The sequence below is a fragment of the Drosophila novamexicana genome, unplaced genomic scaffold, assembly GCF_003285875.2.
Source record: "Drosophila novamexicana strain 15010-1031.04,08,12 unplaced genomic scaffold, DnovRS2.1 tig00000960-arrow-arrow-pilon, whole genome shotgun sequence".
NCBI lineage: Eukaryota > Metazoa > Arthropoda > Insecta > Diptera > Drosophilidae > Drosophila > Drosophila novamexicana.
This window is the reverse complement of record NW_020824833.1, coordinates 729,928-757,885: the sequence shown is the minus strand read 5'-3', so window position 1 is coordinate 757,885 and position 27,958 is coordinate 729,928. Positions and strand designations below refer to the sequence as shown.

General features: G+C 43.2%; 6 protein-coding genes across 9 annotated transcripts in view; 2 read left to right on the top strand and 4 right to left on the bottom strand.

Moving 5' to 3' along the window:
* LOC115765441 (protein kinase shaggy) overlaps positions 1–554 on the bottom strand; it is a 57,630-nt gene extending 57,076 nt beyond the window's left edge. The window contains exon 1 of one of the 3 annotated variants that reach the window (XM_030709009.1): positions 466–554. The gene's annotated coding sequence lies outside the window, so the exon portion shown is untranslated. Of the gene's footprint in view, positions 1–354 lie in introns of all 3 variants that reach the window. The other 2 variants (XM_030709007.1, XM_030709008.1) reach the window with 2 other exon arrangements.
* A 262-nt stretch (positions 555–816) lies between these two features.
* Positions 817–11,930, bottom strand: LOC115765253 (phosphatidylinositol 4-kinase alpha). 2 transcript variants are annotated; one of them, XM_030708729.1, is made up of 11 exons: positions 11,611–11,930; positions 11,098–11,308; positions 9,996–11,030; positions 8,514–8,573; positions 7,677–8,172; positions 6,650–7,615; positions 4,226–5,994; positions 2,272–3,188; positions 2,004–2,192; positions 1,696–1,942; positions 817–1,636 (listed from the first exon to the last, which is right to left on the bottom strand). In XM_030708729.1, exons 1-11 carry the CDS (start codon positions 11,698–11,700, stop codon positions 1,251–1,253), a joined length of 6,366 nt encoding a protein of 2,121 aa, XP_030564589.1. In that variant the 5' UTR covers positions 11,701–11,930; the 3' UTR covers positions 817–1,250. The 2 variants fall into 2 exon arrangements, with proteins under 2 accessions (XP_030564589.1, XP_030564590.1); XM_030708730.1 differs by lacking the exon at positions 8,514–8,573.
* A 1,729-nt stretch (positions 11,931–13,659) lies between these two features.
* LOC115765436 (translocon-associated protein subunit alpha) lies at positions 13,660–15,601 on the bottom strand. The gene is made up of 3 exons (XM_030709002.1): positions 15,418–15,601; positions 14,394–15,113; positions 13,660–14,332 (listed from the first exon to the last, which is right to left on the bottom strand). The coding sequence occupies exons 1-3, from the start codon at positions 15,479–15,481 to the stop codon at positions 14,208–14,210; spliced, it is 909 nt and encodes a 302-aa protein (XP_030564862.1). The 5' UTR covers positions 15,482–15,601; the 3' UTR covers positions 13,660–14,207.
* Positions 15,602–16,131: 530 nt separating this feature from the next.
* On the top strand, positions 16,132–16,563 carry LOC115765440 (40S ribosomal protein S28). The gene is made up of 2 exons (XM_030709005.1): positions 16,132–16,438; positions 16,504–16,563. The coding sequence occupies exon 1, from the start codon at positions 16,210–16,212 to the stop codon at positions 16,405–16,407; it is 198 nt and encodes a 65-aa protein (XP_030564865.1). The 5' UTR covers positions 16,132–16,209; the 3' UTR covers positions 16,408–16,438; positions 16,504–16,563.
* A 201-nt stretch (positions 16,564–16,764) lies between these two features.
* LOC115765439 lies at positions 16,765–17,601 on the bottom strand. The gene is made up of 3 exons (XM_030709004.1): positions 17,397–17,601; positions 17,245–17,316; positions 16,765–17,185 (listed from the first exon to the last, which is right to left on the bottom strand). The coding sequence occupies exons 1-3, from the start codon at positions 17,570–17,572 to the stop codon at positions 16,840–16,842; spliced, it is 594 nt and encodes a 197-aa protein (XP_030564864.1). The 5' UTR covers positions 17,573–17,601; the 3' UTR covers positions 16,765–16,839.
* A 376-nt stretch (positions 17,602–17,977) lies between these two features.
* LOC115765438 (protein CWC15 homolog) lies at positions 17,978–19,023 on the top strand. The gene is made up of 2 exons (XM_030709003.1): positions 17,978–18,201; positions 18,282–19,023. The coding sequence occupies exons 1-2, from the start codon at positions 18,071–18,073 to the stop codon at positions 18,919–18,921; spliced, it is 771 nt and encodes a 256-aa protein (XP_030564863.1). The 5' UTR covers positions 17,978–18,070; the 3' UTR covers positions 18,922–19,023.
* The last annotated feature ends 8,935 nt before the right edge of the window (positions 19,024–27,958 follow it).

Genomic DNA, 27,958 nt, shown 5'->3' with positions numbered 1-27,958 from the left:
TTATATGTATGTTTGCGGCACTTTTAACAGCGAATTCTGTTCTATTTTTTGTAGTTTTTGAAATAAATGGCACTTTTTGTTCGGTTTTTCACTTCAATTGAGTTTATATTTTTTTATTCGCTCTACCTATGCGCTGCTGCTTCTTCACGCGCAAAACTTCTCGCTGCTATTGCCATTGCTTCATTTTCGTACTTTTCATTTACGTTTGCTTCGTTTTCGTTCTAATTACTTTCGCTGTTCTCACACACACGTTGGTTGGTAGTTTCATGTTATGTTGCAGTTGTACAACATTTGACACTTTCGGACAAGAACTTAAGAGTATTGTGTATTATGCATATGCTTTTTATCGACTACCTTTTTTTGCCATTTTAATATGGCGGCCGTGTGTGTATTGTGCACAAAACGTCGCTACTGCTTGGGCTGCTGATGCTGCAACAACAACCACAGCGAGCCAACACTACTTACACTTTCACTAAACGAAAAATAATATGCGCCGCGCGTTCCACGTTCACGTTCGTTCGTGTATGAGAAGCAACTAAACGACGAATGAAGTGCCAAAGCAGACGAATGATAATGAAAAGAACATTGCACGATAATTATTCGATATTGTAGGCGTACTATCAGCTTCTTTGCTGTTTTTTTTTTCTGGCTGGCAGCTCGTCTGCTTCTTCGTTTTTACTGACGTTTCCCAACACTGCGCTTGAAGCACTTTTGCGTTAACAGAACTCGATAACACTTCTGCTTAACGTGGAGTCATTCTGTTAAGCAGCAGAGCAGCGCCTATGTTTGCGCCCAATTTAAATCACACACAAATTGTTAAACGCAACTGTCGTTTTTTTTTTTCACCGAAGCTCGGAGAAAAAAATTTGGATATTACATTTACACAGTGGTTATGATTACAAGTAGATAAATAAGTGTGTTCTGTATATGGAATTATGCTGGACAACTCGCAACAACTCGAGGACCAGTTTTATCGTTAGTATCGTATATAAGTAATAAGTATGTTTGTATACGCGTATATATGTAGGTAACAAATACATTGTACAACATATTGCCCTATAATTGATTTAGTATGCATCGTAAAATCTTCGAAAAATTTAACAGCTATTAAATACAAAACAGAAACGCAAGAACATAAAAAGAGATAAATATATAAAAAAAAACAAGAATAATGTAATTAATACAGCATTTGGCTAACAAGAAATCCAAAACCCAAAACCGAATCCCAAGTCCAAAGTCCACATAATACTCTAGTAGGGTATCTGATTCTGATAGTACTGGATCATGTCGTAGGTACGCGTGCGGAAATTCTGATACGAATTACGTATGACGGCTAGCATATGGGCAGCCGCTTCCTTGTTGTTCTTGGTGGCCACGAATCGCTGCTTTAGCAGATTAATCGTCTGGCCACGAAAGCAAGGCAGACCCGTGTCCAGCATTAGCGAGACAAGTGACACAATCGCATCCTGATATGGTCGCACTGCCAAAAATGCCTGCACACACAGCTCACAGAACCATTTGAAGGCAGGTGCCTCCATTTTGCCGCCCATAATCATGACCATCTCGTCGGTGAGCTTCATATCCGGCTCAAAGCCAATATTGCCACCCGGCGATGACTCAAACATGAAGCCAAAATCTGTAGCAGAAGCGAATAGTTGGTCAACAATATTATATAATATGCATGTGCATGAGTACCTATATGTATGATATGGCCGTCCTTATCGATCATAATGTTGCCATTGTGCCGATCCTTGATCTGCAGCAGATAGCCAATTAGTGAGTAGGCAGCCATTGACTTGACAAAGTTGGCGCGCGCCGCCTGAAACTCCTTGGAGCTCTCATCTCCATATTGATGCTGGAAGTACTCGGATAGGCCGGAGTCTGTTTGTCTGCCCAGCTGATCGCGGGACTTCGCATTGGGCACACACTCGATGACGCCGCACTGCAAATAGAACATATGGCTGTGGTTATGTCCTCTACCTATCTTGGCCGCGACTACTTACGCCCGGTGCTGTGGCTACCACGCGATAGGGGAACAGAAAAAGATCCAGGCCCACTTGCTGAAAGATATTCTTAAATATGGTGATCACCTGCAGGGCTAGCATATCCTGGCGCACATCGTCGCCCACTTTGAAAATGGCCGCCTGCCATGATTCGACGCCGAGCGTCATGTGTGCATCCTCCTGTGAATTCTTTGCATGCATAAGACAGAGACAAGGCAAATTAGTGTGAGATAAAGAGAGAGAGAGAGAAATAGAGTCTCTGTCTTACCGGATTATTGGACACTTCCATGGCACGTGTCTCCAGCTCGGTAATGCCACAGCGATAGACACGGAATCGAGCCAGATACGGCGCCTTAGCAGCACTCTGCATGGGCGTACCGCTGCTATATTCAATGTCCAGCACCATTGCCTCCGGATTGGATGGCAAATAGCATCCGGATTGCACCTTGATGCGGCTAAGTGCCGCCAGGCACGCGTTCTTGCGCTCAATGCCCTTGGGGAAGGAGCGTATCTCGCCGGAAACGGCCGTTATTTTGCCAAAGAAATCAAATTCACGCTCATAGAAACGCTTTGCGGCGCCTGAGAAGGACCCAATTATGTTCTGTGACAGCAGATCCAATGCCTCATACAAATTGGGATCGCGATGCTGCTGATCCTCGTCCATGTACATATTCGTTTGCATGTTCCAGATCAGCTGATGGGCCACTATCTGCGAACGCTTCGATATGTTCTTAATAAACTCCACCACATAGCCCATCGTATCGTGGCGCAGCGCCTGCACCAGTTGAGGTATATAAGGAAGCACCGATTCTGCCGGATACGAGTTCAATGTCTTGACTGCATACTGTGCTGTTAGTGGATGCGATGGATATTGCCGTGAAAAGTAGGACAACGCCTGGATGGGTGTCACCGCTGACCAGGACAGTATATAGACCAGATCGGGGCTCTCCTGCAGTAAATTCTTGGTGGTGCACAAATACTTGAGCGCCTCGGGTATATGACACACAGCTATCGGATCGGAGCATACCAGCCGTGATACCTCCTCGTCAATGGTCTCCGCATTCTTGATGCGCTGCGGCAGGAATACGGCCAGCGCCGGGTTATAACACCAAGCCAAACGCGCATAATCACGCCAAACATTTGGCTTGTATGGACGATTGCGCCACTCGGTAATCTGTTCCTCACCTGCGTGGATTGAAACATAGAGAAATGAATAGTTTTAATCAACATCGCTTCTTCATAAAAGCTTGTATCGATCCAGTATAAAACGTGCGGCTATGAGTCTTGAGGTTCTTCCACTCAAAACACCCAAAAATTTTAGTTTCGAGTGGAATATTAGTAATGGGTTTGAAGAGCTTAATGGATGCCAATATTAAGACATATCTAGCATGGTTAAACCCCATTTTGTTTTTGTTGTTTTGAGGCTAGTTAAATGGAGTGGACGATTCAGTTTCCATTGACGATTTCATGAAACAATATCAATAGTTAAGAACTTTGCATTTGATTAGGCATTTCCCTCTGGCGATAGATTGGTCGCAGAATCTGTTCTCCAACAAAATAATGCTGCTTGTCATAAGATCGAGATGAACACAACCTTTCTAATGCAGGTTAGAGTAATATCTCTTTAGTGGTCGCCCCAAGGCCCAGATTTTAATGTAATGGGAAATGCAACTATCACAGAAAGCACAAATGGGTGGAAACAGATCCCAACAGGGTTTTTCCAGTCCAAGGAAAGCCGCCTCCATTTTAATTAAAAAGAGCAAACAAAACACATTTGGAATGTTGTAAAAACGTTCGCTTTCCAGGTACAACATTTTATAGCATCACACTTTTTTTTCCAAATTAGTTTCCTGCATGGAATTGGAAATAAAATAAATAAAAGTGAAAAGATAAAAAACCTAAAAGTGTGGGATACCATATATACTATGCACAAGAACACGTTTACGGATATCATATAAAAAGAGTTAGGGAGATGTGAAGAGAGAAAGAGAAAATAAGCACATGCAATCGTTGGAATTGTAAATAGGTATTCGCACTTAGCCACATCTAGAGAATCTATAGTTAAGCTTATATATCTTCATGACTTGATTCGAAATTGTTGATTTAAGCAGTAAAGACTCGAGTTATTTCAAGTAGAAGCTAAAGGTCTGGACAAAAACGAGTCAACCCAATCAAATGTTAAACTTGCCGATTCCATTTAAGATTACATATATAGTATTTACCTGGCACTATCAGATCGGGCAGACTGTTGGGATTGTACCAGGTAATGAGAAACTCCAGCTCGACGGCAAGAAGCTCGAGTATCAGATTGCGCTTCTTCATGTAATCCTTGTCATAGGAGTCCTTTTGGTACTGCAAGCGCTTTGAGCGATTCGAGCGCTTTGACAACGTGGAAGTGGAATGTGGTATGGTGTTGTACCAGCCGCCTGTGTTGCCAGTGGCACTCATGGACCGTGCATAGTCAGCGCCCCCGCTGATAAGGGACGCAGTCTCCGGATTATTGCGCACTGCCAGCATTTGTGTAGAGCTGATCGAGGCACTAGTGATATCATAGTCGCCGACCTCCGATGTAACCAGATGCTTCTTCTCGCTGCGCATTGTCTGCCAGAACTTCAGCAATATCAGTATATCCTCTAACAGCTGCTCCCGGCTCTGATTGGGGCACGTGGGCGGGCCGCAGAAATAGTCGAGGGCATTTGAATAGATGCGCTCGCGCAGTATGTTGCGCGCCAGAGATTTTGGTATGGTATTGCCCTGAAGCAGCGACAGGCCACACTGAAGCAGCTTGAAGCGACAGCCAACGGTGGCCACCTGTCGATTCTGGCGACTGTTCTTTAGTATGGGCAAGCAGCGATGGAGAAGCAAACAGAACATTTCGACCTTGTCACGATTGCAATATTTGGCTGTGTCCACCATTTCTGATAGCAGCTGCAGCCAAATCAGATGCGGCGCTATCAGCATGGGCTTACTGACCAGCTTGCAGCCCTCGTATGCGGCCAGCGGATGCGTGATCTCCATTTCCCAGGCAAACAAACCCATGCGCTTCTCAAATGTTGTCTGCCAGGCGCTAACCATTTCCTGTATGAAGCACAGCTCCAGATCCTGACGCGCCGTCAGCACCCACTGCCAGCACTCGACAGCGGTTTCCATGGCGGACTCGGTGAACAGCTCCAGCTGCGAGCTAGCCACCGCATGCAGCAGTTTTCTATCGATCTCTGCACAGATGATGAGGTAGGCGGTTGCTCGCCACAAGGCGCCGCGATGCCTAGCATCGCTTTTCTCGGAACATGCGCCCCACACATCGCTAACCAGGCGATCGGCCAGCCCGGCTTTGTCTTGGTCACTAAGAACGGAGAGAAGGCCGCTTATTTCGCCAGCGTACTTGCTGCGCAGGCACAGCACGGAAACGAAGCGCGGCGTGTCCGAGTTGACGCAACTAGGCCGCTTGCTGAGCGTGCTCAATGTATTGCCCGGATGCAGGGTGCTGCTGTTTACCACGGAGTCAAATGCCAGCGCGAGACCGCTGTGATGGGCTAGCACTGGGGTGGGTATCTGGTTCGGGTACTCCTGCAAGTGTGACCGCGTAGAGCGGGGCGCCCACTTCATAGCCTCGTTCACAATGCCCTGACAGCGATCGGCAAAATCCTTAAGACGCAGCTCACGCGCCGGCAGCGAGTCCATCAGCTGCAGCGTATACGGCGTCGAAACGACACGAAGCGTTGGAGTCTCCTCGTTGGGATCCAGCGACAAGGAATACGCCAATAGCTGCAGTATGTCCAGCATGCACCACAGCACGCGGCGATTCCACAGCAGATGCGGAAATCTATCCACCAGCTGCGACAGATACTGATCCGCCACCAATTGAATCTGCTTGTGTATATGATTGAAGTAGACCAACAGCAGCGTTGCCTGTGATTCCAAGACCTTCTCTCTGATCTCATCATGGGCATACAGCACATTGCGGAACTTCTCGAACACCTGATCCGCCACGCTGCAAAATATAATCATAACAATTTTATAAATAAAGCGATCTGTATTGAACGCTTGAGGTATCATTTCATTTCAAATTATTGATAAAACAATAATTTTTAAATAAACTTTCAATTTTCATATTTGTTTTTTTTTGCTTGTTTGATATAATTAGTTCGGACCAAGAACCTATATATATTTTACGGGCTCGGATATGTCTCCTGCTGCCTATTACACGCATTTGTTGAAAAATTCTAATTAATATTTAAAAATTGTATTGAAGTTCGGTTTAGGAGAGGCATTTTAGTGAGAGTGCTGATGAGGTAAACATTTAATGCCCTTGTAGAGAAACGAATATTGAGTAAATTGAGTAAGCTTCACTAACTTTATAAACGATCGAGTTTTTCATAAGACTCTCTTTTCGGTTGATGCTTTTCAAAGTAGTTAACAGCTTTAGAGACATAGGTATTATTGTGACAGATGATAAAACAGTTTTTTTGGTGGCGCAAACTTGTTTTGTGGAAGACATTGAGTGCACCGCCAGCTCTTCCCATGCAATGCAAAGGCAAACTAAAAGAGTTGCTAAAAATGAAATGCAAACTCTATATATATATTATGGTGTATGTATAGATATGGATTTAAATAATTCATAGAATATCAATGAGCGGCACACTCACCATTTGACGCACTGCCAAATGCCAGTTTTGTCCTTTTGAAGTGCCGTGTCGCAGAGGTAGCTCATAATGGGCTCCAGGCTGGGCTCATCGGCATTCTCGACGCGCAGCATCTCCAGCCAATAAACGCTGAGCAAGTAGGTGCATTGGGCAAAGCTAAGCTTGTTAATGGAAGCAGCTACGTTGTCGGAAGAGTGCTCTAGCAGCACAAGTATCTGGCTGCGCAGCTCGTTCACCGAATCGCTCTTAATGGCCAATGTATAGTTGAGCTCGCGCATATCCGATTTGTGTGCCGTTTGCGAGATGAGCAGCGGCGACTTGGCTGCTATCTGCTGCACTCCCTGGTACCAGTCGGCGGGCCAGAGGCGAGCATTTGTAAAGCCCATAACAACGCAATAGGCCCAAAAGTCCTTAAAGAGCTTGTGTAGGCGCTGACGCGGATTTTTAATAGGTGGCAGGCGGCGCATGAGTACAGCAATAACGGGTATTAGCATGCCCAGATTGCCGGCACGTGAACTAGCCTTTTGGGCGCCCGGCGTGTTGTCATACGAACGCTCTCCATCGAGTCCAATTTGCACAAACAGCTCCAACAATTTGCCCAGCAGCTCAAGCATCTCAGAATCGCCCTGTATATTGGCCGCAATGTTGCCAAGCGCATTGACCACCGCATCGGAGACATGATGGAACTGTTTCCGATGCTCCGGATCTGAAGTATATGCCAGCGATGCCGACTGTACGGTAACACGTGAGAACATTTTCATAATCTCATCGAAAATGTGCGTCTCGCACTGCGAGATAATCATGCAGCCGAGCTGATCAACAATTAACGCGTTCTGCTCCGATGGAACCTTGCAGAAGCGCTGTATAAAGAACTGTAGTATATTCTGTGTGGTCTTTGAGGTGTCCTTTAACGCCACGGCAACATGGCCCAGCATCACGATAATGTTCAAGCTTACCAGCGTTGATTCGCTACAGAGCAAATGACAGTCCGATAAGCTGTGATTCACTATATAATTGATTGTGGACTCACCTCTCGTGCTTTTCGGCGGTGAAGAGACGGTTTGACACATTTGCCACGAGGGCGGGAACACAAAACTGGTCGAGCGTGTGGGCAGCGCGCAGTGCAATCGATAGATTCTCTATGGCGGCATCGCGCAGTGCCTCAAATGCCACATAGCCGCTGCGTCCGGTGCCGGGCTGCTTCTGGTTTTCATCAAAGATGTCGACGACCGCACGTGAATCCGAATGCTGCACCACAATCTTGAAATGCGTCAGCTCCTTCTCCTTTTTCTGCAGGGCTAGCGTTTGCATTGCATGTGCATGCAGCTTGCCCAGTATGGGACTAGGATCGACCAAGAAATCGCGCAAATACGATATCGATGTGCCCGCAATGTTGGGAAACTTCTGGGCAAGTTTGCCCAGTCCTTCCAGACAGACCATCAGCAGCGGCATATGATCCATCACGATCTTATGGCTGAGAACAAGATTTAACTTCTGCGACAAGCGTCCGCACAGTTTGTCCGCCTCTGTTAGGTGTTTGAAAATGATGATATGATTATGATTAGCATACGATATTCAAATTAATTGGAACAAGGGAGAGGAAACCGGAAACGACAACCTCAACATTGGGAAAGTAGAGCAGCATGCGGCGCAATGGTCAAATGACGTTTGGGATCCTCTTCCGATCCCATTCGTATATGATACTCGTGAACATGCCGTGATAGCAACGAACACGAACTACGAAACGAAAACGAAAATGAAAACGAATACGAATACGGAAAAGTAATCGGTAGTCAGAAAACAAAACATTAAAATTAATCAAATAAACAAATCGATTGGAACTGAGGGGACAGGAACTGCTCCTGACCTTTCATTAATAAAAAATGCAAGCCATTTTGCAAGGATGACACGTTATAGTCGACGTCAACTGTAAAAATATTCCGTTTTGGCAAAAAAAAAATATCAACTCAAAGAAAAATAACTAAGAAATGAAAGCTAACTTCGGTGCACCGAAGCCACATATACCCTGACAATGTGATCTCAACCTTGCCTTGATCTTTGACGGCTTTTCCTTTGTGGAATTTACTAGTTAACAGAAAGAATGATAAATAAATAAAGATTAAAAGAAAATACCCTTATTACAAACACTAAATTTGTCACCGATCTTTCCTATGCCAGCTATTTAGTCAATTTAGTGCTCCGATGTTGATCAGATATGGCCCATAAATTGATATCTTTACATTGAGATATCTTGGATAACTGAAAAGTATTTTATTCAACAAAAACTTAACTTTAAAACTGAGAGAGTACTACTCGCTGCTTATAAATTGGCCAACATAGCTACAATATTGAATCGGTTTTTGATACTGATCAAGAGTATAATATATATCTAAGCCTCTCAAGTTTTATTCAAATAAACCCGTTTCATATCCATTAAAGGATATAAATACAGACTTCAACTTGCAAATCAGTTCATATTTTGTACATAGAAGTTACAGCTTTATTCAAATGTATGCAACAGGCAGAAGGAAGCATCTGCGACTCCATAAAGTATAAATATTTATAAACAGGAGCAACATCCAACTCGATCTAGCCATGTCTATCTATCTGTCAGAGAAGCTGTGTAGCAGTTCCCAAATTGTGATTCTGAAGGAATCCAAATGTTTGTTACAGCAGCTCGCCGCTGCGAACACGGTAACTCTAAGTCGGAACTCTCGACAAGAGCAAGCTTTTTTTCGGGCCAACTAAGTTTATAATAGATACGTTACACGTCCGTCAAAACGCTTTAGTCCTCTAAGGCTGCAGACAAGGATAAAATTCAATATAGGCGAAAGCGTTGCAGCTTTAAAAACTTGGCAAATGTTTCAAACAGTTGCATTCATGTTTATTTATCATGTTAGTAAAGGTAAACTGTCACTCAGTTTTAACCAAAAGCTTAGCATAGATCCGGCTTCGGAATCGTTCAGATTCGAGCAGTTTGTCATATAAAGCTATCAGATACTTTGTATGAACTGATTTGTATGTTTTTCACCATATTCTTAATTCAATCAAATATAAGCTTTATATTGCATCTAACGTATAAACAAAATCTTATAAACATCAGAGCACCAGAATCAAGCATTTGTTTAAAAGGGTTTTTTGTTTGTTGTTAAAGTTCTCTTGCGCTTTGTGGCACAAAAGTATGGGTTCAAATATTTGAAACAATATCAAATAGAATCAGAGAAACGGACAACAAACACGCTTTTATCACCTGTCGAAATATATATACAAAAAAATAAAATAAAATGTCCGTTAAAGTCATAATTAAAAAAGAGATACTGAAAGATTCGCGCAAGGTTTGTTTACGTACCCGTCTCATCGCGTATGGCCCAAACCAGAAGGTCCACGCAGGCGGCATTGGCCATCACATTGATCTTGTACTTGTTGACGACTGCAATGCCGTTTTCTTCGCGCCTTTCGCGTTCCTGGTCCTGTTGTTTGTTTTGCAGTTCCGTTTGGCCGTTGAGAAATAGACGCTTGACAAACTCCTGTACATCCTTGGTGAAGGGTGTGGGAAGATCGACTTGGTGCTGCAGCAGCTCGCGCAACAATGTGACTAGCACCAGATTGAGCATCTCCGAGAAGCTCTTGTAGCAATTGCCATTGTTCAGATGCAGCGAGAATATGTCGCTGCCCAGCTCATCCAAATACTCCAGCGTGTCCTTGGTCAGTAGCTTCTTGGACACCGCAAAGATGGTCTGCAAATGCTGTATGGGAAATGGTGGCACACGGTACAACGGCTTTGGACCGCTTTTGCTAGGCGATTCGCATAAATTGACGCGCATATGGGGAAACTGATTGAAGCTGGAGCCGTATCGTGTGAAAAAATGCGTACGCGGATCGTACGGCACCGAGAAGTAGCTTTGCAACGATGGCTTTTGCTTACCGCCTATCGGACGTATACGACTCTCATCAGATGGCACCTGGCTGTGGGCCAAACTGCCTGACATGGAACGCGGTATGATCGGCCGAAACTGTGTGGTCGCGAGTCGTTCGCTGCTGCTAAAGGAGCCGCCACAGGTGCCATTGCCGCCGGCACTAGAACGCTGTATGGGCAGCCGTTCGGGCGGAAATATGCGACACAGCAGCGGCGGATTGTTACTGGCATAGCGACCCATGGATCGCGCCAGACCAAACAGAAGCGGTACCGTTGCATTGCACAGCACAAGGGGCGGTGGTGTCGAGTTGCTGTCTTTGCTGGGCTTGACAATGTTGGCGAGCGTGCCCAGCGTTTCGACCTGATTAAGTATGATCTCCTCACGCGAATCCGGACATTTGGCTGCTATGTCTGATAGCAGTGTGTTAAGGCAGAAGCTGAACTTCTCTGCCGCGGGTATGCGCACACCTGGGAATAATCAATGAGGACACCAGTTGATGCAGTTTATTTTCTGAAAGGCATCGTCTAGACTTACGCTCTACTTTGCTATTGCGTTCATCATGTATTCTTGCCTTGGGCAGGCTCTTGGCCAACCGCAGCAGATAGGGCACAATCTGTGACTCATGCTGGCAGCCGCCTTCCAGGAAGTAGATGCCCAATGCAATGACAGCATCCTGTGCTCTTGAGTCCAAACAAAATACGCCTGAGGCATTCTCCTGCGGGCAGTAGCGGAAGAGTGTTTGCACCTGTGGCGGCAATGCGCATAATATATACAGGATATTAAAGGTGACTAGCGGATACGCTGCGATAAGCAGCAGCAACAACAACAAAAACAACAAAAGCATATATATATATCTCTCCCCAACCGCCCTCCCGTTGAGGCAACGACGTCACTACACGCATGTCTGTTGCGTCCAAGGTCAACGTTAGTTGCGCGAAAATTCGATTTTCAATTTGCGTCCACTGCCCCCCCCCCCCCAACTTCATCCCCTAAGCAGACACCATCAACACACACCACTCAACCAAAACACACCCCCCGCACACCGACCTTGTCCCATGGCGTGGGCTGGATTCCTGCCAGTACGCGCGCTAAGCAAAGCACAGTCCGCTGATACGTATACTTGTCCGAGGCGGTCATCTTTACGCCTCTGTCAAATGTGAGATGGCCTCCGACTCGGCGACTGCAGAACGTCTACGTGACGGTCTGGGGAGGCGGAGCCGCGACTGTAAGTCGCCCGCTGGCGTAAATGCACGTAAATTGTTATGGGTGCAAGCGCGCGCCCGGGTTGCACACTTTGTTTCGTTAATGATTTATTTAATTTGTTTAAATATTGCTCATTAAACGTTCGTCATCGTCAATCGTTCGTAATTTATATTGTTTTGCTATCGAAAGTATCGAGTACTGTGCACTACTATCGAGAGTACCAAGTACTGAGTGCTGCCAACTGTTGTCCAACGAGTCGTTTCTGCTTAAGGTATCGACTTGCCAATGCTGTATGTAAATTAACAGCAATTGTGGCTCCACATCTGTAAAAACTGCTCCACACGTAACGTTCGAAGCAAGGCTTAGACAAATAGATGGGAATGTAAATGTTAAAAACAAACCTAACATAAATTTTCGATGATTCGAAAACCAAACATTGCATTTTCTTATATTCTATATCAAACAATTGTTTTTAACCAAACAGTTTGTTTTTGAAAATTATGAATTGGGTCTGGTTTAGTTTCGGCTTCCTTTAGGCAGCTTTTCCGAATTAAAGCCTAGCATACAACACTTATTTATTATTTTAATTTAGTTAGGTTTAATGATAAAGTTTTAATTAGAGGTGCGTTTGCTAAACGTTAAACTGTTGAGCTACAACGATTCTCAGTTCTACAACAATTGTTCCGTTGATACTACAAGGCTAAGGCAAGTGTTATTCAAAGCTTCTCCAACCTTTGACTACTTACGAAAGCCAGATGATTGGGGGCAACTTTCGAGCTGAGAATCACTCGATTCAGCTGCAGGGACCCGACTTGAAAACAAATATGCCATCATTCTTGAGGCAGAAAAAGTCCTAATGCCCGCAAATAAAGAATGCCTCTGAGTCCGTTATCATTCCACCCTCAAACTGTCTATACAGAAAGTCAGGTAAACTGAAAAAGCCCTCCATGACATGGCCATCATTCTAGCAAAACCCAAGCTTTTAACAAAGTTACTTTAAGTAGAATCATTGACGCTTGAGGGTCAATCCCTAAATAGATAGATCTTAATCTATTTGATGGTGAAACCGCGCTTGTTGAGGCACCACTGGAATCGTTTGAAATTTCTGCACATGGATATTTCCTCTCATCCCTTCTATGGAACGAATCAGTAAATGATCTACTGTGCTCGATGATCACTCCGGGCTCAAGTGGGCCTGGTTTTGGGTGGTGCAAAAACACGAATTAGATCTCTTCTTCAGGGAAACTCACTTATTCTCAGACCTGAAGAAGACCTAGCGGCACTTATTGGCATTACATGGCTTCGATTTTGAACATTTTTATGGTAGTCATAGTCAAAAACATATGACTCCATGATATTTATTCTTGACCATATACCACACAGAAAGCTCTTCAGCAATTTTGTTGCATCTTGATCTTTTAATATCTAAGCTATGCTGAAAAACCTATTTCTCAAAAAAGAATTTTTTTTTCAAAATTATTAAAACCAAAGCAAAATATCGACAAAATGATGCGTCTGATATACGAGACTATATATTTTAAATTTGAAGCCTCTTGCTTTTGTTGTTTCCGTAATCAACTCAGCTCGTACTCAGCTTACCCCAGCTACCCAGCTAGATGTTAAATTTGGCAACGAATTATAAATATTCTTTTCATTTTGGGAGGCATTCCAAAAAAGCTGTAATACTTAAGATCGTATCTATCAAGCTTTGCTTAAAAAGCCTTGCTTTAAAATTGCCGAGATTATGGAAATTTCCTGATCCCGAATATGTGTTTATACTTTATGCAGTTGGAGACGCTTCCATTTTTCTATTTTCGAAATGCGATTACTCAATCTTATTGAATTTACCAATTGAACAACCAACAATTTTAGCCTAATCCAAAATACATTATATTTATTAATAACTTCTCACATTTTTTCTTTTATTACTTTTTGGGAAATTTTCCTCTTTATATGCTATGTGCTATGTGCAGACAACGGATCTCTAGCTAAAGATACATGTATGCAAACAAAATAAACATTCATCTTTCGAAAAACGCAAGAAATAAAAAATAAAAATGCTTATTTAATGTCTATTTATAATTGGATGCTTTTGCTCTCGCCCTGCGATCTTCAACAAACGAAGACAATTATGCGGCGTGGCACAAAGTTAGGCCCGTTTTGGAGTATGTACTTGCAGCAGTGGCAGTTCGAATCGAAAATAAAAAAAACCAATTTGCTAACGTTTACAAATATTTTAAACTTTGAACAGCACGGAACCTGGCTGTCATCTCTGTGTAAACACTAACAATCTCTACATTGTCAATCGCAATTGACCAAAAAAAAAAAAAAAAGGTATTAATCATAATATTAGACTGCAAGCAAATGTTGGATGTTCTTGTATGAATGGATGTTTGTGTGTGAGTGGGCTGTTTGGTGCAGCTTGACAGGCTACGCAGTCTTTAGTCGTCACCCGCAGAGCGCTTCACCTTGCGCTGCTTGGGGCTTTGTTGGCTTGCTTTGGGACTGGCCTGTTTGCCTGGCTTGGGCGATGTTTTTGGCGTTTTTGATTTGGGCGGCGATTTTTCTGTTGAATGCAAACAATTGTAAGAATCTAACTATGCCATCTATTGCAGTATACTACTTACGCAGCGCACGCAGTGTCTCCTGAGGTACCCAGTCGTAATCAATGTTGCTGTCGTTGGCGGTGCCGGTCTCAATTACCTTTTTAGCGGCGGCACGCTTGCGCTTGCCAGAGCTACCCAGCAGATACTGTTGTCCAATGACCAGTAGCAGGACAACAATGCCCGCCAGCAGTACATACAGGAAGAATGTCTCGCCATCCAAGCCCTCGTCCACCTCAGAAATCAGCACAGTCTCATTGAAGACAGCCTCGTTATACTGGATGCCGTTGGCGTCACGGTACGCCAGGGCAATATTTAGGCCAAAGGGACGGCCAGCAAACTGATCAGACGGCAGGAACGTATACGAGACAGTTGATTCAAAGCCAGGCTTCACCTCACGGTTGTACGCCACGGCAGAGAAGTTCTGAATGAAGTAGTTGAAGTCCATGGGATAACGGAAGGAGGCCTCCACAGACTCGATTACGAATTCCTCCTGACCTTTGTTGGTAAAGCCAATCAAGAACTCGACGGGCTTGCCTCCGGGCAGATCCAGCTGTTGGCCAGCAGTATGCAGTGGCTTTGTAAACAGTAGATAGGTGTCTGCGTTGGGTGAGGTACTGCTGCTCCCGCTGTCAGACTCCTCATCCGCTTCAGCATCCTCGCCCGTCACAGCACCCTCTTCGCTATCCACATCAACTAGATCATCTTCGACAGCCTCGGCCGCATAGGCACCGAATTTGTTTGCTGCAACACCAAAAACATTACACGAATGAGACCGAAGTATGCAAGCGTTGTGTCTTTGCCAACTCAACACTTTTCTCTCGCTCTCAGCAGCAACAGCAAAGGCGCAGGCAATGTGGAGGTCAGGATGAAAATGACAACATGCACATTTGACAAAGTAGCCACCCAAAGGCTTTGACTGCCCCCTTAACTCCGTCAACTAATCACAGACATTGGCCACAGACACTGCCACGTAGCCGCTGCTGCTGTCGGCAAATACAACAAAAGCAACAACAGTTGCTGTGATTTTGTTGGCTGCAATACTTACGCGCGCTGAAGGTGCAAATAATGGTGGGCAGTACCAGTAACAGAAAGAACATAAGGTTCTTCATTTTGTTGGATTTAATGTCTTTCGCTTATGGTTTCGAGTACACGAAAAATAAAGACAGCAACGGAAACGTACCGATGGGCAACTGGCATCCAACGCGTATGAGCGAAACTAACCGAATGGGGAACCAGCAACAATGCGTGTAGCCGACGTAACACGATTTCTGCCGACTTTCACTTGTCAAATGTCTACGTGGTGCCGCGTCAGTTGACAGCTTAGAGTTGTCAGGGGCTGTCACAAAGTGCAGTCAAGCAATCAATTTGAATCAGCAGAAGGCTTAGCGAATCTCGTTATAAATAAAACTTTTATTCACACATTTAAATAACTTATAATATTCAGTTATTATGCTCAAATTTTAGATAAATATATATCTCTATGTTGTAGTCTGGCAATACTGGGCTTATTGTCAGTGCTGTAATTGAGTGTAAGCTGTCAAATATTCAATTCAATTATCTGTAAATTATTAAAGAAAATTTACTTTTTAATGTAGTTGTCTTATTTTAATCAAAAAATAAAATGCTGTAATTATAGCCCAGTAAGTGGCCGAATTTCACAATTCGCCCAGAGCAGTCCACAACACTATTTCTCAAAGCAACACTGTGCCTAGCGCAGCCACCTTAACGTTGTTGAAACAATAATCAGCCAACTTCCTTTTTGCTTGCGTCTGTCAATTGAAACGCAACTCGCACGTGAATTCTCTACGAAAAAGCTCACTGAAAATACACAAAAAACATGGACAAACCAGTTGTTTGGGCTCGCGTCATGAAGGTTCTTGGCCGTACCGGCTCCCAAGGCCAGTGTACACAAGTCAAAGTGGAGTTCCTTGGAGAACAGAACCGTCAAATCATCCGCAACGTAAAGGGACCTGTGCGTGAGGGAGACATTCTGACCCTTCTCGAATCTGAACGTGAAGCTAGACGTCTGCGCTAGGAGCGTAACTCGCTTGGGATTGGTTTAGAATGTGAGTTATTGACTGGTGATTAAAATCTATTTAAAATTCAATAAATCTTAATTTTGCGCTTTCAGGTGTTGTTTTGCACTTGGCAATTTCTTGCAAGAGGATGATATAAACACCATAAACATACAGAAAGAATAACACAACACCAAATTAAAAATGTTTTAATAAATTTCAAGTATTGCAGTGCTTAAAACAACAATTCAAAGTTGTATTGATTTTTTTTGTTTTTGTTTTGTGTTTTTGTGATCCGTGACCCGTGATTGGGTCAAGCGGCAGTTGCTGGAAATGCTAAAGGTAATCCAGCCAGAATTGGCAACAAAACTCATTTATTGCAGATGACAGCCTTAAACAAATAAATCGATTTTTATTTTAATAACTTATTTGGTGTATTTGGATGAAGCCAATCAGGTTGCCAAACTCAAAGGCAATAGCTCTGGTCGGCGCACGGCTTGTGCTAACCCCATGACAATTTTAGCCTTGTAATGCGTTGCAAGCTCCAAATCTTGTGTGAACTGTTTGATTGTTGAGCTCTGCACTAGCGTAGGCAGAAGGAAACGTGAATTCAGCTCCAAAAACTTGGTTTGGGTTTGCAGCACGCTAAGCGCTTGTGCTAGCCAAGAGCTCCATTCGGCAAGTGTACACCGTCTCAGCTCTTCCACCTGTCCCAGCTCTTCTGTCAGAGCCTGGCGTTCTCGGTCAAAATCTGCCACAAGGACAGCAACCTCAGCCACAGTTTTCTGCTGCTGATCTCTGCGAATATTAACAATTACTTTTGCTTCATTCTGGAGTATTGTCCATACAAAACTAACATGAACTGGTAAATGGGTCGATATGCGTCATGGCAAGCTGAGAGCAGTGTAGCAGCAGCCGCTTCGTTGATTCTGTGGGAATGTTCTGGCAATTAATAGGCGATACGCGAAACGTGCATACATGTGCATGTATGTACATGCAGTTTCTTTACCCAGAGACTAAACGTAGTCGTTGACTGAGCTCCCAAATGCGATTCGCTTGTACAGAGAGCTGTGGTGCTTGGCAGCTTAATGCGTCGTAGCAGGTGCGAATGAGAGCTGTTGCGCTCTGCAATATATCGCTCAGTTGTGTTTTGTAATATTTGTAGCGTTGGGGCTCCAGCGGCATGTTTATTTGTTATTGACAAATTTCGCGTGGTTTTACTTAAATATCTGGCAACGCTACCACTAGAAGGATGCCACTTTAAGTTATCGATAGGTGACATTGCGATATTTTTTAATAGTTCTCACTGAATAGCATTTTTGGTTTTCGTTATGAAATGTTAAATGGTCCACCACAAGCGCAATAAGATTTCAATTTTATTTAAATTTTAAGGAATTGTATATAGCGCAATAAGCTCAAATATTCCAAGAAAATAATTTACTTTCCCCACTTTCGTAATAAATGTTCGACATTGCTTGTCCAATAACTGTTGGAAATTTAAGCAAATGCGAATTATGAGAACGTTGTGTTTGACAAATCAAAATATATCGATATTAAATATCGAAACTCATAGCTTAAAAGTCAGCAAGCAGCTGATACGCAGCAAAACAAGTAAAAAATTAATTGAAGCCGTTTGCGTCGAATTGTTTTAAAGTATTTTTTGCTAAAAGTTAAAGCCTTAAAATGACTACAGCGGCGCGCCCCACATTTGATCCAGCGCGCGGTGGCTCTGGACGCGGCGAAAAAGACTTGAGTGCACTCAGCAAACAGTATTCGAGTCGCGACTTGCCCGGACACACTAAACTTAAATACAGGTATGTACACATATTTATAAATATTCGTATATTCCAATATATTAATCATTTAATGAACAACGTTTCGCCAATACTTGTAGAGAAACTGGCCAAGGAACTAGCGAAGAGACTCGCAATCGTGACTTCCGCAAAGAACTCGAGGAGCGTGAGCGTGACATACGTTCTGGCAACAGCTCGGGTAAGGCACTGCCCTCGATTGTGCGAAAGGCTATTGAGGCAAACAATGCTAGCGGGAGCAGTACAAACAAACGGGCTAAACTGGAAAGTCTGTCGCAGCAGCAGCTTCATCAACAACAACAGCAACAACAGCATGCTGCCAATCTTGATGCAGATGAGCCGCTGGACAATGATAGCTCGGACTCGGACAGCGATTCGGACAATGATGATGCAGCCCTGCTGGCCGAATTGCAGAAAATCAAACAGGAGCGCTTGCAAGAGACGGCACGTCGTGAAGCCGAAAAGAAACAAGAGGACGAACGCATACGCATGGAAAACATTCTGTCGGGCAATCCACTAATAAACTATGAGCCCGGAACAGCGGTTTCAGCTGCCGGACGCACCTCTGGCAATGGAGGCGATTTAAAAATTAAGCGTCGTTGGGATGATGATGTTGTGTTTAAGAACTGCGCTCGCTCGGCCCCTGAAAAGAAGACTCACTTTGTCAACGACGCGTTGCGTTCGGATTTCCACAAAAAATTTATGGACAAGTATATTAAGTAGATAAGAATGACCAAGATCTTTGTAAGCACAAGCAATACATTTGTAACAGTCTAATGCAGCTCCCTTTTTTTATATTGTATTTGCCTGAAACTAATAAATTAAAACATTCATCTTGGATACCTATCGTTAACGTTGCATGCAAGATGCGGCGCTGCTGGTTTGACCTATTGCCTGGCGGCGGCAACCACCTGAGTGCGAAGGGCATGGAACCTTAACCAAAGTGTGAAACCGCAAAAAACGTCAGTAGCAGCAGCAGCAGCAGCAGCGGCAAAAGCAGCAGCATTAAAATGGCAATGCCCAAAGAAGCTTCGAAGTGAAGCATGGGGCACTGGCTACGTGTGCATATGAAGCGACAGCAACATGATGAGCTCGCCAGGGCAAGGGCAATTGTCGCTGCTGATGAGGCACGAAGCAAAATCAATTTGCCAAAGGAGCAGGCAGAAAGCACATAATAACTTGGCCAATTACGCGCCAGTTCGGTGGCGACGGAGCCAGCAACTGTTGATGGGCTTGAGCTAAGGCCCATGCAAATCATCAGCTGCAGCCTGGGTATTGCACAATATCAACGCCTCTTAATGCCCCGCACGCGGCCTGCAGGCTGAACTTCGGCTTTGACAATCAGCGCACGTCCCTGGCCCTGGCCCGGGCCCGGGCCCGGGCTCGGGCCGGGCCACCTTCTTGCCGTCTGAGCGCGACCCGGTGGCTCCCAAAGTTGCCGAACGCTCAATTTTACGCTAATTCGATCAAAATCAAACAAAATTAACCCAGCCAACTTCACAATGATAATAATGATGACACTGGTGAACAAGGCCAATCCAAATCCCAAGCCTTAACGGCAATACGAACATATTCAAACATCAGCTGAACAATTCAAAAGCAGATAACATTCTTGGCCCATTTCGAAATTCAATATTTCCAACATGGTTTTCCAAGCACTCCAAACCAGTTTGTTGTCCAAACCAAATAGCCATATATACAGACGGACGTACATACATACATGAGAACATACATGGTTAGGTTTTGAAACTTTGTTCACCGCTGTAATCATAATGATTTGCATTCATGCTGATCATTCTGCAGCAGCAGGAGCAGAGGAAAATGCTGCTGATTGTTGTTATTACGCTGCCTGCTTCTGTCTGCGCAGAATGGCTGGCTTAGGGTCAGGCCCGGATCCAGGCCCATAGATGCCGACTGTCAGTTCAGTGAGTCGGTTCAGCAATATCAAGAGCAAGCAGAATAATTTATTTCCTGTTTTGCATTATGTTTCCCATTATTTGTGCATCCATCAGACGGAGGCAATCTGCAATGCACTTTTCGGTAGTCGCCCGCCGCGCCCTAAATTATGGCCATTGACCAAACTGGACAGCCCATGGCCCGTTGCCATGGCCTATCAATTGGCAGAGATTTTACAACTGTGTAACTAGCAAAAAATGGCGACTGGCCAGCGGAAATGGCCGTCGTGGTTACAAGTGACAAACATCCAGCGGTTAAAAGGCCAGCGCACGGCTGACCACCAAATAAAGACCACGAACATATGTTTCTGGCTTTATGAAGCATCCCAAGCATTTCAGCTGCCAATCCACCCACGCCACATCTACCGTTACCCGGCTCGGATCCGACTCACACAGAAAGTTTGGTTTTGCAAACAATTTTGAAAAGTTCATCGGAAATCGGCGGTGTGGCCCATTAACTTGTTCGAAGAGTTTGTATACGAGAATATTTATATTTGCGTTGTTACGTTTCTCCTCGAATCAATATCAAATAACACCGAATTCAGTTTTTACCAATTGACGTAAGGTTGCAAATCTCTTAAACTATTCAGCGGGTACTCTTAGTAGAGCTAAACGCATTGTCATTGTGAACACCCTTTCTCTGCATATACCCTATAAACTAAACAAACTAGTAACTATAGTCCTCTCCCTTGGTAGAGATCAGAAGGTAGACGATTAACTTCAATTATCCTATTATTAAAAAGATAAAAGATTAATCGTGCTATTATAAGAAAATCTTGTAAAAAAGACAAAATTATATTTACTTACAAATCGGGTTACACGAATAAAATACGATGATAAACTTGATCTGCTTATGGTATACCAAAGTCTTTTTGGTACCTAAAAAAAGGATGCCTCTAACAGGGTCGCAAGCCAAAAAAAATGGCAAGTGGTTCGGTTAATGGCTCGAACCAACTCCTTGTGTTTGGGTTCGGTATCAGGCTTATATTATTTTAAGCAATTCAATTTATGTATACAACTGCAAGTTCTACTGCAAATATTGCAAGCAATACATGTTTTCATATGCAAAAATTTGAACCCTGATTAAAATGCGCAACTGCCAAATATGGTAACATAATTACAATTGTTTGGTTCCAAGCTATTTTCAATGTTTCAATGTTCGGTTTTTAGTGTGTGTGTTTCTTAAGTGTATGTATTTATAAATAGAAGCAGGCTGGAATGTTGGTAACGGCAGCTTGGCGCGGTGTATAGGGTATCTCGTAGTCAGTCACATCTGAATAGAGCACTTTTTTTGGTTTTTTTTTTCGTCACTGATTTCATTTATGTGGAGCTAATTAAGTGTATTTACCTTTTTGTTCTATAATGACTTTCCTACACTGCGAGAAATGAAAGTGACTCAAATATAAAAGTCACTGACTTATTTATATTGAAAACTTTTTGAATAGATGTGATCAATAAATGTAATCATGGAGAATATAAAAAAAATGTCTTGAAAAACGGTTATTTAAAAAATAAATAAAAATCATAAGAATCAACAATAACTATTAATTTTAAAGTCTTCAATGTTAGAAACATGCTTAGAGTAAAGTGCTCAAAACTAAAGACTTAAATTTACTAAAGAATAAATCAAATGCAAACGTGTCTTTCACGACATTTTGCTATATTCTGAGAATGAGATAAGTTTCAAGAAAACGTGTATGAAAACGATAACTTAGTTATCGATCAGTTAACAAAAAGCTATCGATAAGTTAACAAAAAGCTATCGATCAGTTAACAAAAATCTATCGATAAGTTAACAAAATGATATCGATAAGTTAACAAAAAGATATCGATAAGTTAACGATTAAATGCATCTAAGTGTTTGTAAAGCTGAAATTTGGCCTGGTCAGGGATTCCAAACTCAGCTACACTGACACACACTCACACACACACACACACACACACACAAGGGTTGATACTTTAAAATTTTATAAAATGCAAATTTCACTCAGTTGTTGCTGCTGTGTTGCATTTTTGCTGCCGGGCACCGTGGGCGCCGCACGGCTAAGGGGGGAGGGGGTGGTGGGGGCTATGTGGGCTAAGGCTAGGCCGGGAGCAAACTGACAGCTTGACTACTGGTGCAACTGATGCTGCATAATTTAGTTGACCAATTTACACTGGCAACCGTTTGCCGCTGAGTGCAACCGGAAACACATGCACCGCTGGCCGAATGGCTTGTGGGTGTTTTGCCCGCTGCCTCCACCCGTCGCATTTATTTATATATTTTTTTGTTGTATCCCTGTATTGTCGTCATATCTGTTGTTGTTAATGCTGTTGCCGGCCTCTGAAGCCTTTAATACCATATAGACCTCAAAGTTGGGTATACTCGGTTGGTGTTAAGTTTGTAACAGATCTACATATGTTTATTCTCCAAACACATTCACAAATGAAACTTTCTTCTTTTTTATTGATTATATCTCAGATAATATTAGATATTAATTTCAAGCTACCAAATTTGATTAATTCTCTTTTTCGACGCTGTCCACGAAAGAAGTATTTTATTTTACACAGCGCTTTTTTACGAGCAAATTATTAAAGTGCCTAGAAAAATGATATGTAAGGATATATACGCGTAGTGGATTTTAATACAGTGTGCTCTGTTCACAAATTAAAACTGTATATATGTATATATTTTGCAATTTGTAAGTCTTTAACTTTAAAAGTGGCGGAAAAATGTGTTGATACGGACAAAATAGACATTGCGCAAAACCAATACACTCAGTTATTCACTGCGAACAGAGTATTTCTTGCCTATATATATATATATATATATATATATAAAAAGTTGCGAATATGAGATAGGGAATGTGAGTACAGGGTATCGCCAGGTCGAGCACCCACGGCTAGCACACTGTGATTTGTTTTTTGTTGCCGCTTCTGTTGTTGTTGCTGCTGTTGTTGTTGTTTTTCGGGTCACCTGCACTTGACATATTTACTCGTTATGGCCATTTGTAAATCGTCTCCACTGACGGCAGACGCGCAGCGGGCAGCACTTCACGTTCCATGTTTTACTTGAATGTCCCGACGCAAGGGGTTGGGCGTGTTGCTGGGAGTGACCAATCAACTGGAGCACAATAACCGAGTTAGAAAGTGAAATGTGGGAGCTGTTCATAGCAGGACTTGAAATTATATAGCCCATAAAAAGTAAATCTATTTTGCTCAGCTGCATATATGTCTGCATGTTTGCAAGGTAACTGCATGAGGGATTATTTCTATTTACTGTAAGTTTTAACACCTAGTTTAGGTATTTGTCAGCCACAGTGTATGAGTTGGCCTTATTAACTTTGGCAGTTACACTAGAGATGATCTTATCGAAAGGTCACGCTCTGTCAAGTGTGCTTTAGCCGGGATCGCCCTAATGGAATATTTTGGGGGCATCTATCAAAAAGTGAATTATTTCAAATCTAGAGACTAGGTACCAAGTTTGGTGTATCTAGCTGCTAAGTTATAATATACTACATGCATCTGCTACGAAGAAACAATATAAAAAACAATTTTTCAAAATCGATATTTATCGATATTACGCAAATGGTTAAAGATATCGGCAATAATTTATAATTTCGTTCTGCGCATTGTCAAGATGAATATATATGTATCAATACACGTATAACTATAGCCTTGGATATTCTGAGATGGACGCGTTTTCATATGCTGACAAATAGACGTTCATGGCTGGGCTCAATCCCTCGACCTGGTTAAAAATATGTGCACTATATATAATATGTACAATATGGACACTCATATATTTATACATAAATATTTTTGTGTTTTTATATAAGTTTAAGTGTTTAAATCATTCATATGCTGTTACTATCTTAAATCTACAGGGTATCTCTTCGTCGATCACACTTTACCAAAGTATTTTTGTTTACATAAAACATATTTCAAGTTAAATTCTTTAATTTTCAGTTAAATTCTCTTTGAATTTATTTTATAATTTATTTAATATGTATTATCAAATATGAACACGAATATCTTCTGATATATGTATATATATCTTTTGACTATTCTCATGGTAGTTAATACTTATTAACGGTAAATTTGAGTAACTTGGGCTTATGGTTTTGGTTAATTATTTGTTTTTATACATATATTATAGTATATATATATTCACTCATTTCAAATGAGTTCAATGCACCGCCAGCCAATGACATAATGATGTTGGAGGTAGCAGCGGTAGGGGGGGGGGGGGGTGGAAGCCAGCCGGTCAGTGGGCTCATAAATAAATTCACATAAATATTTGTTATGCGGTTGTAAGCATGAAGTGAATCAACCTGATGTACCGATATAGAGCTTTCTTTGTGGTAAATAGCAATAACTAACTGCCTTTATCGGAACACATATGGAACACATATGTATGTGCCCGCATATGGCATCGCCTCGAGATGGCGATGGTGGTGTCGGGGACGCGGAGATTGGCGGAAGGCGGCGGTGCCAACTAATTCAAACTTCACGGTAATTTGATTAAAAACAAATTTGCACACGCAACAGATGCATATTTCCGCAGAAATGCCAGGGGAACGGCATAGGATGAGCGGCATAGGCACTTTGGATCAAACCGACTAATGCTAATACGGCCAGACCTGAATATAGGCAACAGGTAGAGATGCAGATGAGGTGCGTTGGTGGTCAACATTGCATGCATTTGGGGTTCTGTTGCGGGCTCAGGTGCAATTCTAGGTTTGCATTGGTTAGGAGCAAGTAGGCGAAAACTAAAAGCTCATTTGCAGTTACTTCCGCTGCTAAATGAAAATGCATTTCCTGGCTGGAAGAGGCGTTTAAGTTGCCGCCATTATGGTACGAGAGCCACACCTCTGTCTACTCCATCCTTGCCGCCGCCGCCGCCGCCGCCACCGAAGCCAATGTTCCAATGTTGCCTCGCATGTAACGGTGTCTATGACATTTTTATGCAAAATGTTGCGACATCTGTAAATGATTTGCTGCCATTAGAAGAAACAGGCCCGAATCAGAGTTAGAATTTGACTCCTGCTCCGCCTATGATATATTCCAGTGGCAACTAACTGCTTCCTACATTCATGCTGCAGTCCTACTTCCGGCCCCGACATCAGCAAAAGTCACCAAATGTTGCTACAGCACCCGACCCGGACATGGCTCCCTCTACGCACAGGCCGGGTCAAAAGCCCATCCAGAGACTGAGACTGAGACGGTGAAGAAACGTAGGTCAGGCACTGGCCGCAAAAGGCTTTCCGTTTGCATTTTCTTCTCGAGTGCATGCGGGTTCCAAAAAAAAAAAAAAAAAAAAAAATTGGTGCCTACACCGACTGTAGAATACACTACACTACATATGCTGAATGAATGAAAAAATTTTTTTAGATATATTGTAGATTGTAGACAACCAGTTAGAGGGCTTTTCGCAGAGCTGATAAACTTAGCTTTAACGTTTCTTGTTAGGCAATTGAACAAGAAGGATCCGGGCTCAAATCGCAGGCTAATGTATGAAAGTATTATTGTAAGCTGAAGTACCAAGTTGACGTGATATTTATTAATTTTTACGCTGTCTAAAGTCGATGAGCAAAAAGAATACAAAACTAATTTAATGAAATTTTCTAATAGCATTTATCTGTCACAAATATAAGCTGTATATAATGTATAATTATCGTATGAACAATTTGTTTTTTTCGCCTGATGCAAACGGAACGCCTTAGCTGTGCTTCCCTCAACAGTGCTGAGGGTGCAAAGTGGCACCAGTCAAGAGCAAGAGCTAAGGGAATGGAGTCTAGGGCCTGGGACTTGTTACCGAGCCAAGGCCAGGCCTGGAGGCCTGGCATCAAGCCATTTAGAGTGAGAAATTGACCATTAAAACAGACAGCTACATATGTTGACAAATGCAACGCGTTCCGGGGCCCAACAATCGGTTGGGGTCGCGGCGGGTGTGTGGCCGGCCCGGTGTTAATTTGCAGCTGGGGGAACAAGCCGTATCGTACCGAACGGAACCGAATCGACCAGAAGCCACAACAAGTGGACTACGTAGTGAATCTTTGGTTCTGTGCAATAGGCCCTGTTTTACTGATTTCTTATACGTGGGTTGCCTTTTATTTGTGCTTCAAATATTAATACAAAAAAAAAAAAATCAATATTTTACCATAAAGAAAACAATTTTTTCCTCAAAATTGGTTCTCGTTTGTTTTTGATTGACTGTCGAAGGTTGTTGCACATGCGAAAAGGGCTGTTACTGCCCGAAGGTGATTCTTCACGGTATTCAAATGAAGACTAGAATTGTGAAAACAGTGTAAGTCTAGTTTAGCGATATCTTTTTCCCATATTCCACGTCAAAGATTAACAAATATTTTCATGAGTTAATGCCACATTTTGCCCCAGATGCACGTTGCAATGAAAGCACACAAATCGCACCAAGGTGCGGACAATATAAGGGACAACCCTCGTGCAAGCACACAGCAGACACAACGTTGTCCTTTGCTGTGTGCCCCCATTGAGGACCCAAGAGCCAGTGGCCGGTGGCTAGAGGCCAGGTCCCTGGACCGTTGCCCTTGCCTTTGGCTCGTATTCCAAATGTAGCAATTCTCATTGCGATAATCAAATTGCAGGCTTCTTGTATGAGCCTGCTCTGGGTTAGTCTGCCAAGTGGACGATGGGTGCACTGGACATCCGGTGTGTGGCAATTTGACAGCAGCGACGCTGAGCAATGGCAAGTGTCCTGTCTGGTTAAAAGTGCGACTGCAAAACGCATCTATTATGTACGCCAATAAATAGAGGTAGTTAAGAACCTTGCGGTTTTCAGCATGCATTTCAATTTGAAAAATGCCTCCAGTCAGCTGGCCATTGCACTGCCTGGTGGTTCAGTTTCCCTCTCTCTCTCTCTCTCTCTCTCTTTCTGCCCAGGGGCCTGTTTGGAGCTATTCGGGCAAGAATTGCATTTGCCACTTGCCAGTTCGGCGAATTCGCACGCTTCCACGAAAGTTGAATGTGTAAAAAACCAATAGCTAAAGCTACGACTTCGACTTTGATTACGTTCACGATTACCACATCAAACCGGGCCATAGTTGTGCAAACGCTAGCGCCCCTTTTTCTCCCCAGCGACGCCGGCGAAAACGTAATCGAAAACCCCCCATGATTCATCTGGTAATGCGCGGGTCTCCAACCGGTTTTCGCCGTTGACTTTTTGATTTATTTACGCCCTATGTCTACACGCACAGATCTATCGAGATTGGATTTGGAATCGGCGGAACAAGTTCAGTCGCGTGGGCCCTGCGGTTGCACTTAATATCCTGCGTTAATTGTTAATTTGCATTGTTGGGGCTGCTGCTGCCTCGACGTCTGTGGCTCCCATTTCCGCCAGCAACTATGTTTGCCGGGCATAAAATTCAAGTCGGGCAATGTCAACGACTGCGGCAAATCTTTGGAGTTCCCATTTGGCTGCACCGCCAGCCGATCGCCATCGCTTGTGCATACTAATGGGCTCAAGTTCAGGTTCAGGGCAGCTGTTTGGCTTGGTTTACGTGCGGCCATCGGCGTGGAAACGGTACGAGATACGCACGCCGATCCGTCACCCGCCACCCGCCATCCGTCTTATTACCAACGATTACCTCAAAATTGGCATCGCCAAGTAGTATTGAGTCGGCGTCATATGTGTCGTGCTGGTGATTCACTGCATCCAACCATTGTCTATTGTGTTCCACTTGCACGCTGTCGCTGCTGTCCACTTGGTTTTTGCCAAAACCAGTTATATCTCAACATTCTTGGCTAATTTAATTTCATTTAAAATTTATGAATGGTGACACTGTCAT